This window comes from Mauremys reevesii, linkage group 1 (assembly GCF_016161935.1).
Source record: "Mauremys reevesii isolate NIE-2019 linkage group 1, ASM1616193v1, whole genome shotgun sequence".
Classification (NCBI taxonomy): Eukaryota; Metazoa; Chordata; order Testudines; family Geoemydidae; genus Mauremys; species Mauremys reevesii.
Genome location: NC_052623.1, coordinates 305,251,799 through 305,262,144, shown reverse-complemented (window position 1 = coordinate 305,262,144; position 10,346 = coordinate 305,251,799). Strand labels below are relative to the sequence as shown.

The 10,346-nt window shown below is 43.9% G+C and overlaps 1 protein-coding gene across 9 annotated transcripts in view; it reads left to right on the top strand.

Moving 5' to 3' along the window:
- The first annotated feature begins 1,901 nt into the window (after window positions 1–1,901).
- Window positions 1,902–10,346, top strand: part of TMEM117 (transmembrane protein 117) — a 326,908-nt gene continuing 318,463 nt past the window's right edge. For 7 of the 9 annotated variants that reach the window (XR_005589583.1, XR_005589582.1, XR_005589585.1 and 4 more), the window contains exons 1-2: window positions 1,902–2,063; window positions 4,609–4,913. Coding sequence is in view for 4 of the 9 variants with exons in the window: in XM_039505170.1 (XP_039361104.1) it covers window positions 4,637–4,913 (277 nt within the window). In the remaining 5 variants the exon portion in view is untranslated. Of the gene's footprint in view, window positions 2,064–4,608; window positions 4,914–10,346 lie in introns of those variants that run through there. The other 2 variants (XM_039505195.1, XM_039505178.1) reach the window with 2 other exon arrangements.

Genomic DNA, 10,346 nt, shown 5'->3' with positions numbered 1-10,346 from the left:
CAATTTCTTTTTGAAGAATAGCAACCCAAAAGGTATAGACATATGAAATTTGGTAAGGAGATTTTGTGTGTGTGTGTGTGTATGTATATATATATATATATGCAAAGATGTGCATTTGGCTATTCTGGTGGAAAACTAGTTTTTCATTTGGCTGAGTTACAACAGTTTAAACTTAGTTTGTCCAAGCCCACCGCTTAGTTTTTAATATAACAATCTATGAATGTTCATATGTGCATCTGTAAGCTGAATGGAATTTAGTTTTAATGTGTAGGTGCAGGAAGAACATGATCTGGCCTTTTTGGGGACCACTTCCCCTCCAATACACACTTTCTTGTTTTGAATGGAAGGAGCAGGACTTCATACGCTATGTGGTTGCACACAAGGAATCCCACTGTGAATATATTGTGCTGTATGCAGTGTTCTAGTGCTGGCTAGTAAATAGTCCTATATGATGGAATTTCTTTTTTATCTTTCCTTTAGAAACCAACAACAGAACTTTCCTTTTACAGTACAAGAATCTTAAGGTTGCAAAGTGAAGTACTAAAAAACTCAGGAATGCCCAGGTAGCTGAAATCTTGCCTTAATGCTTTATGCCAGGCCCAGTACTACCACGGGGAGACATTTACCCCCCCAAACTATCTTAAAGGGCCCCCAAATTATTGTCAGGCCAAAGTTATAAATCACAGCAAAATACTGACACAGTAGCCAAATTTAGTCTCCTAAACTCTTAAAATACAATATTTTTGGGGGATCTAACTCACTAGCCCCTGGACTCCAGGAAGATGGTTTAGTCTTTTTAAATAGTGGTATCTATGGTCCCCAAAATACCCACTTTCATCACCACCTCCCTGCAGAAAATAATGGGACCCTAGAACTGACCCTGCTTTATGCATTACTATGTTACAATGCAAATGTATTGATAGCATTCCAGAAGCTTATCTGTGGGTGCTAGCTCTAAGGATCAAATTCTGGGGAAGATATCTGCAAGTCTGGGCAACCTCAGCCAGCCATACTACTGTGCAGCTAGGTTTCAGCCAATAATACAGCAGTAACGGAGGTGCACCACTACTCCCCACTAAATGCATTTTGATTTGTGGCCATGCTGACCATGTCCCTGTCTTGCTGACAATCTCCCTGCCATGTGACTACCCTAGAGGTCCTCTTTGCACCCTCAGGGCTTGCTGAGTCCTCTTGAGAGCGGGGACTCCACTGGGGTTCACACTTTTTAAACTTCCTTTGGTCCTTCCAGCGGTACCCTACCCCCGGATGTGCCCCTAAAAGGGTTAATAATTCACCCATTCATACAAGGCTATCCAGTTGGAGTTCAGCGGCCAGAGCTGGGTGTTGGGAACCCATCTCCATGGGGCCTGATGAGCCATTGCCTCCCCACCCATAATTGCTGTTGAGCCACCGGCTCCCAGTTCCAAACACCTTCCGGGGGGAACAGAGGGTCTCGCATTGGGTAACAAAGAGAAAAGCCCCCAGGCAGTCCCCGCACTACAGCGCAAGAGGCTCAGCAGGGGGCCGGACAATTGCACAGGTGGCGCTTAGACACGGAACAAGGCCCGGTAAAACTCGGCAGCATCCACGCGTGTTTTCCGCTCCACGCACAGCGGCTCTGGCCGCCGCATTCCTGCAGGCCGGGGGCGGGTAACAGTCCGCGTCTCTCCCCGAGCGGCGGAGACGGGAGTCCCGCCACGCGCCCCCGCTTGTGGGTTCGGTTCTCGTCCTTCCCGCGGCCCCGCGGAGGGGCGGCAGCTGCCGCGGGCTGTGGGCGCGCGGGAGGAGCCCAGCTGCGAACCCCCCGCCCCTCCCGCAGGCAGGCAGGCAGGCAGCGGGTCCCCCCGCGGGCAGCCCGCGGCCGAGGCGAGCGCTGCGCAGGCTGTTGGCAGGAGGGAGGCCCTGTGCGGTCGGCGCAGCAGCAGCAGCAGCAGCAGCTGGAGAAGGACGCGGGCCAGCCATCGGCGGGTATTTATAGCACCGTGACAGCGGCGCCCTGGCAGAGCCGGAGCCGGGTTCACGTAGGAGTTTCCCGTTAGAGCCAAAGGTGGCTGCCGAGCTCGGTGAGTACATTGCATTTGTCTCGGCGTGTAACAGCCCAGCCCAGCCCCCAGCCCCCCGGTGTGCGAAAGGGGGCTGCAGCCTGGCCCCGCAGCGGCTGTGCCCACACTGCAGCGGGGTTTCCCTTGACGATGGGCAGGACTTTGCGCGGGGAACGGGGGCTGCAGCAGTTAGTATCGTGACACCCCCAGCGGGGGAGATTACAGCCCCTCTTCTGCCACTGTGTTGTTGGCATGATTCTTCCCCAGCAGGCACTGAAGCGTGTGTGCGCGCGTGGCGAGGCGGGGGCGTATCACCGTATCAGGTCCTGATTTCCCTAATAAACAAACCACATTCAGTTTTAGTTGGAGACAATCGGTTTTAACGAGCTCCACTTAATTCTAAAAAGATTTTAAAAAAAAAAAAGCCAAATCCTTGTGTTGCTCAGGAAAGGAAATAAAATAGGTTAAATGAGCATGTTGCAGCCCACACGTGTTTTAAAATAGTCCCTAAATTTCGGAACCTTTGCTAGATGCAAAGAGCACTCATCTGTTTATTTTCTAACCTAGTGCAACTAGTTAAAGCATTGGTTCCTGTTGTTACCCAAATAATGTCTAAGAGGCTATGTCTTTTGCTCACTACCTGGTTACTCTAGGTTAACCTAGTGATTAAAATATTTGGTGGATACATGATTGTCTTGTCTTTGCCCACCCGCCTCTTAAATTTAAGATGTCCAGTTGAATAGAATAATTAGGACTTTTCTCCATGCTAACAGCAGAACAAAAAGAAGACAGGAATGTACTGACTTTGTAGTCTAAAATGGATCTTTGGTTTCTTGTTGTCTGTGACCTTGTTAAATAGCCTTTAGCTTGTTTGAGTAATAACTTCCCACTTCAAGTCACTTTCTTCAATTCATAAAGTTCTTCCAAAGATGACATATTTCCTTATACTAGCTAATCAACTTTTAAACATACTAATCTATTTTGTGCTTTCTCTGATATAAAACAAAAAATATATGAAGTTTGACATTGTTGCCCTGACTAGTAAATGTAAATGTAATATTTACTGAATGTAATATAAGAATCTGACAATAAGAAAAATCAGATATTGAATTTTTTTTAAAAAGTGCCTACATAAAGAGCTATACTTATCAGAGACACCTTTGTCATTGAAACAAGTATTATTCCGTAAACATTTTCAAGAAGCATCTTATTTATTTATTTTTTTCACATTGTACGACACTGACAAAAAACTGTTTTTCATTCAATTATGTAGACTATATTTTTACATGCTCATTCTGTAAAAAGAGCTGTTGGATTACTTCCCCCTCCACCAGCCTGCCCACCCCAGTCTGGTTGCTTTGAACAACTGTAGTATTCTATAGCACTCCTGGCATAGTGTCTTAATGAATACACAATGAACCTACACACTGAAATGTTTACAGAGAGACAAATATGTAGATGGAAAAGCACCGAAACAGACCACATTGGAAAAAAATATAAATCTGTGCTCTTATAAGTGAACACATTTCAAAATTAGAATTGTTCTTGTATTCATGCAAAGTTGTTTTGAAGTGCAGGAAATGGGAGTGCCCTGCTTAAAAGGTTGCATTTTATTGTGGCCTTTATCCCAAACCAGCTGAAGTAAATAGAAAGACTTCCACTGATCTCAATGAGCTTTGGGTCAGGCCCTTCAAAGATTAACTCTGGGATTTGTTCATTCCTCCATGTGTAGTAATCTCCAGTGGTGTTATTGGGAGGCTTATAAATCTCGCAGGTGATGAGAGAATTGACTATGTGGTTTTCATGCAGACTCAGTCCAGGTTCTTTCCAAAAGATTTAGTAGTAGGCCTGGGATCTATGTGTATGTGTGCAGGGGTGTTGGAACAATTTGTATAGTGGGGGTGCTGAGACCCATTTAACCAAACTGTAAACCCTGTATATAATGGAAACCACTTCAAGCCAGGGTGTGTGGCAGCACTAGTTCCAGCACCTATGTCAAAGAAGAGATAGGAGGGATGAAAGGTTCTTAGAAGCAAAATTTGTGGAGGCTTTGCTGTATCTTTTTGAATGCATGAGACAGGCACTATGAATTTCAAGTGCCATATAACATGTTTTGTGCTGACCCATATTCACGTGCCATGTTAATTGTGATGTAGTTGTACTTTTAATAAGAATATAGACATTTTAAAAATAAAAATGGCGTGCTAAGATGTATAGCATGCCTTTACTGAAACTAACAGGAAGTCTTAATTTTTCTTTTCCTGGGTTCTAACACAGCTTTTGTTTTAGGGTGACCAGATGTCCTGATTTTATAGGGACAGTCCTGATTTTTTGGGTCTTTTTCTTATATAGGCTCCTATTACCCCCTACCCCTGTCCCGATTTTTCATACTTGCTGTCTGGTCACCCTATTTTGTTGGAACTGTTTATCACTAGGTTAGTCTAGAATATCAAAAGTAAATCACTGAAAATGTAAAGTGGTTTGACTATTGAAATGTCTAGACAGCTTCTGAATTCCATGCTGATTGGTGGGTATAACAATGTACTGATATATCTTGTATACACAGGCAGACAACTGTCCTGAAGTATTTGAGAATGGGTAAAGGCTTCCGCTACTACTTCCAGCACCCCTGGTCTCGCCTCACTGTGGCTTACCTGGTGATCTTCTTTAACTTCTTAATATTTGCTGAGGATCCAGTATCTCACAGTCAGACAGAAGCCAATGTTATTGTTGTTGGCAACTGTTTTTCGTTTGTAACAAATAAATACCCTGGAGGAGGAGGCTGGAGGTTTCTGAAGGTGCTTCTATGGCTACTTGCCATTCTCACGGGACTGATAGCTGGGAAATTCCTGTTCCATCAGCGTTTGTTTGGTAAGTTCTGTAACGCATTCAGTGACTTCTCGCTAATGTTATCGCTGTGTAATTCTCTCTCTTTTTAAATTTTGTACATTATAATGTTTAAAACTTTTCAATAAAAACACTCTGAAACAACAATGATGCAGAAGCCCTATAGAATGTGGTACAACAAAGTTTACATTCTTCTGACACAGAGGCCCATTGGAGCCAGCTGGCAAAGGGTTCACTTCTCTGTGTCAGCAACTCCTAACAGGCCTCACAACTCACTACAACTAAAACACCACTTTCGTAGTATTTATCCATAAAGAATGTCATATAAGATATCTAACACAAGCATATGTCATACTGATCTTCATAATCAGTATGAAGATTGTGAGATATGTATGTATGGATGATATTTAAGAAGTTATGTGTATATATACTGAAAATATATTCTGAGAGTCTGTATCAAGGTATGAGCCACTAGCACAGACAGGTTTCAGACCAGGAGTGCTTGTCCATCTAGCAAATTGAGACGTACATTAAGCATTGTATATATTTTTTTCACAATGGGCCTCCCATCACTGGTTTGAACTGAATGCCAATAAAAAAAGAGACATGGGAAGTCAACAGGAAAAACGAGCAATGGAGGAGAAGAGTTTTATCAGTGGGTGCACGTCAAAGGTTTACTGGACTGTAACAAGGGGACAAATAAAGCATTTTGTTATCCAGCACTTCAGGAAGTAATCAGGCAGTGTGATTGCATGAGAACAGATCCAGACTAACACGGCTACCCCTCTGATGCATGAGAACAGGATCTCAACCAAGGTTGGTTGAAAATTCTGCAAAAAAGGCTTTGGGGTGAGATAAAACTACTTTAGACAAGGATTTTAGCCTGTTAACGTTAAGTTTAGTTTATGAGATGCATGTTATACCTTTTTGTTTTATATGTCACCATTTCTGATTCTGTTATCCTTACTCAGTATTTCTTGAATCTTAATCTTTGACCATAAACTTATGATTTTCACTATAAATATATATCTTAGTGCTGTGATGTTATCAAGGACCTAATCCTGAATTGTACCTATCAAGCTGTGTGTACACTGTTCTTTTGGGGACAGCTCTCTGGTAATTTCTATGAGCGTGCAGTGATAGGGGCTGAGTGTTGCAGAGGGACCACTGCACATGGGTGGCAAGTTTGTAAAAATTTTGGTGGGGCCCACTCCGCCCCACCTGCCTAAGGCTCTGGGAGGGGGGAGGTCGGGGGTGCAGATCCTGGGCTGGGGATTCGGGTGCAGGAAGGGGGCTTGGTGCCGGCTCTGGGCTGGGGCTGGGGGGGGGTGTGCAGGAGGGGGTGAAGGGTGCAGGCTTTGGGATGGAGTTTGGGGTTGGGACGGGGTGGGTGGGAAGGGGGCGGGAGTTTGGGGATAGGAGGGAGTGCAGGGTGAGGACTGTGGGGCTGAGGATGAGGGGTTCATGATGCGAGGGGGCTCAGGGCTAGGGAAGAGGGTTGGGCGGTGGGTGAGGGCTGTGGATGAGGGGTTCATGATGCAGGAGGGCTCAGGGCTAGGGCAGAGGTTTGGAGTGTGGGGTGAGGGCTGTGGATGAGGGGTTCATGATGTGGGGACGCTCAGGGCTGGGGCAGAGGATTAGGGTGCGGGGGGAATGAGGGCTCTGGCTGGGGCTGAGGGTTTGGGGTTGGAGAGGCTCAGGGTAAGGGCAGCCTGCCTTGCCAGTACTGGCGGAGGGCAGGCACTAGGACCCTGCGGCAGCAGACAGCAAATCTGCTGGGAGCCCTCCGGGCAGCAGGCAGGGGAGAGGCGCGCTGCGTTCTGTCAGGCAGGGACGCAACACAACGCGGCGGGGACACGCGGAGGGGGTGGCAGGCGGGGCTGGGACCTGCTCCAGGCAGGGTCGCGGCGGCGGGGGGAGACCTGCGGTGGCCGGGGCCGATCCAGGCAGGACCGGGGGGCGGGAGGAGACCCAGCTCCAACTATTGCTGGAGCAGGGCGCCCAGCCCTGAATATTGCTGGGCCCCGGGCCCCACACAAATATATAACCTGCTGCCCATGCCACTGCAAGAACTCGAGGGTTGGTGTGAACCTGTTCCTAGGCTGAACTGAGAGAGTGAGGTCTATGGAGGCCTGGAAGGCAGGGGCTATTGTTGCCAGAGGCTGTTGATTTCAGAGAGCTGAGCTGCAGCAGGCACAGACAAGACTGCTTCACTCAGAGAGGGGAAAGGTGCTGGTGAAGTGCCACTCCCCAAGGGCACCCAGTGTTGTGAATCACAACCCTCCCTTCTGGACATTAATCCAATGCTAATCAAAGCCCCCATTAAGCACTTAAATTTTCATTTCAACTCTACAAGAGGGGCTGTATTTTAGCCAGTCTTTCTCCATCCCATCTTTTACTTCATCTGCCTTTTTTTCATCTCTTCTGTTTCTTTGTCCTCATTTCCATTTTCTCTTAGCTCTTCTCTTTCCCCCCCTGCCCCCTCCTCCAGATTTTTGTACCATTTTCTATTTTTTGGTATTCTGTTTGCAAAAGAGAACTATGGTCTGTTACTCCTTGCAGCCTGTTCAGAGCTTCCTGCAGAAGGGAAGCTGAATAACCTTAGTGAGTTTCCCTGTGTGTAAGATCTTGGCTGAGGGAAAGGCTGCAAAGTGCAGCTGAGAATAACCACTCTGAAACCTGAGAATAAATAGTTTCTCTGTGCAGCTCAGCTCACTTCAGATGGAGGGAAGTGAAAAGGCTTTTCTTTCCCCTCCCCCTGCTCTCTCCTGCTGGTCAAGTCCATATCTGGTTAATTTGACTTTGCTACTCAATTTACAGGTGGAGTCGGGCAGTGAGGGAGCTAGAATAAAGTGTCTGTCTGAATATCATACCATATATCCAAATTTTATAGCAGTTCAACAAAGACTGTTGCTGTAGATTATAAATGTAGTGCAATTTGGTTGAAGCATGCTAGGCTTTTACACAGTGGGAGAGATGGGAGCAAAGTTTAGACATCAAATTTTCCTGAATTCATGGGGAGATAAAGGGGTGTATTCTCCTCTTGATGTGTTCTTATTAAAGTGTGTGAAATAATGTTAACAAGTGGATATCTTGACTGTAAAGGACATCTGTGAAAAGCTTTACTACATAGTAACATGCAGTGCAGCCTTTGAACAGGAAGTCCCCACTTTGTTCTGATGACTTAAAAGTAACATGCGATAACCTGCATAAAGAATAAAATAAATGACTAATTTTCTCCTGTTCAATTTTCTCAGTCAAGCAAGTCCCTATTACATTTGATGAACATCTCTAAAGAAAACAATCTTTATCTAGAATTGTTCTGCATGTCCTTATTGCACTGGATTATGAGTAAATTGAATTTTAAGTGTGTGCCCTTTGGCTGTTAACACCTTTATATTCTCCTTGATTTATGCCTAAGCATCTTGGTATTTGGTGAACTATGATATTTTTCCATGCATTTAATTTTGTATTTGAAATTGAAAGTTTATAAATTAATAAGGAAAAACCAGGAGAAGAACATTTAAAAATATGTACCTGTCTCTCAGAATGGAACAAAGAATGACAGTTACTCAAGGGTGGAGAGAAGACGGTGCCTGCTGTGCACTCACTCTAGGGATTTCCTCAAGCTTGCTGATTTGTCATCTGCCTTGATAAAAAAGCAGAAACAATTTACAAACTGAATCAACTAAATGGCATTCTGTATCTAAAAAGCCCCAAACACTGCCTACAAAAATAATAAACCTGAACAAGCTCTTGTACATGCACATCAAATTACTTTGGGCCATTGTCCAAAAAACAGCACAACACCCAGAAAAGTGGAAAATTTATATATTATTCAAGCTGGGCTCAACTTTATCAGCTCACATGCTGGAATTCTTGCATCTTGTGAAGACAAATCTTGGAGCCTTACCTTGAGCTAAAATCATTTTGAATTAGTGGGAGAGATTTGGCCCAAAGTGTGGTCTCTAGTGTAATATGTTACAGAACAACTAAGTAAACATAGCCTAACATATGAACTTAAAGCTTCTTCCATTTTAGTAGATTCTACCTGTTTGAGAAAGAGTCCCTGCACATAAAATGAGGAATACACCTGAAATGGGCAATATCTGTCAAAACAGGAGAAATGTTTTCAGTCTCTCATATGTTCGTTGTGGTGTCCTTTGTCATAATTCTCATCTCATCTCAAGCATGCTCACTAACTTTTAAAGAAATATTCACACTCTAACAAATTTACCCACATGCATATTTATAGTTGCTTAGCTGGAACCATAAAAGACAGATTAAAACACTGATTAAAATTGGTTATTACAGAGACTGAGTTCTGCTACTGGCTAGCCAGTGTGCCTAGAGCTTTCCACTATTTTTTAGCTCCTTTCTAAATGGGGTGGAGAGAGAGTCAATGCTGCGTATTTTAGTTAGAAACTATCAAAACCACAAGATAGCTGGCCCAAGCTGTTTGCACCCTATCTAAAACAGGAAGCACCATCATACTATGTACAATCATTTCCTCAGGCAAGCAAACGTTGAGTTTTAATAGCTCTTACTCTACAATATGGAGTCCTGAAATTCACAGTTGTTTAGAATTAAAATGACACATTTGAGTCTGAACATTGGAATGAGTTCCAAATAAAATTGGATCAAGACAAACTTTATTTTAGGAATTGTATCTTTCTATGGTCCTATGATGACAGTTGCACCTTCAAAGACAAATGTGTGTTCAAGAGTACCAATTGGAGACCAATCCCATGGTTACTTATACAGACAAAACTCCCATTGAAGTCAAGGCTTTCCAGTAGCAAGACCTATTCTCTGAAAATATCTGACTTTTTTGTTAAGTATCTTGCATTTATATAGCTCCTCTTTATCTTGGAGGATCCAAAGTGCTTTACAAACTATATAAACATATCTAGCAGTCTGCCACTGAAATGTAGTCACCTGTGCGTAAAACATGGCATCTTTTTTAACAGTGTAGAGATAGAGTATGCAACAATTTAGGAAATGACATGACTATTATATACAGATTGCAGAGGGAAGTTAGCTAGGCAGAACTGAATTTAGCCAAGGCAGCAAGGTCCGAGTGCTAACAACTGTATTCTTGGAAGAAATGTAGATCTTTAGCAGCTCAACATAAAGAAAACTTATCACCTGGGATAAGCTCATGAAATATTCCACCCCTGATGAGTGAGTATTTTGAAATGTCAAGGTGAGTGTTAACGTAAAAGTTTAAAGGCAAAGCATGTTCTTCAGTTGCTGTCAGCAGTATATCAGATATTACAAGGAGATTTGTTGCTGTAAATAGCCAGCAACTTCATTGCAGATTTTTGATTTCTACTTGATGACTCCTGTCAAATAGGAACTGACACATTTGGTAATGAGCAGGTGAGAAATACTGTCCTCAGTAGCCCATTCAGTATAAATGTCAGTGCCAATCACTTAGTGAATGTCATTTAAAAA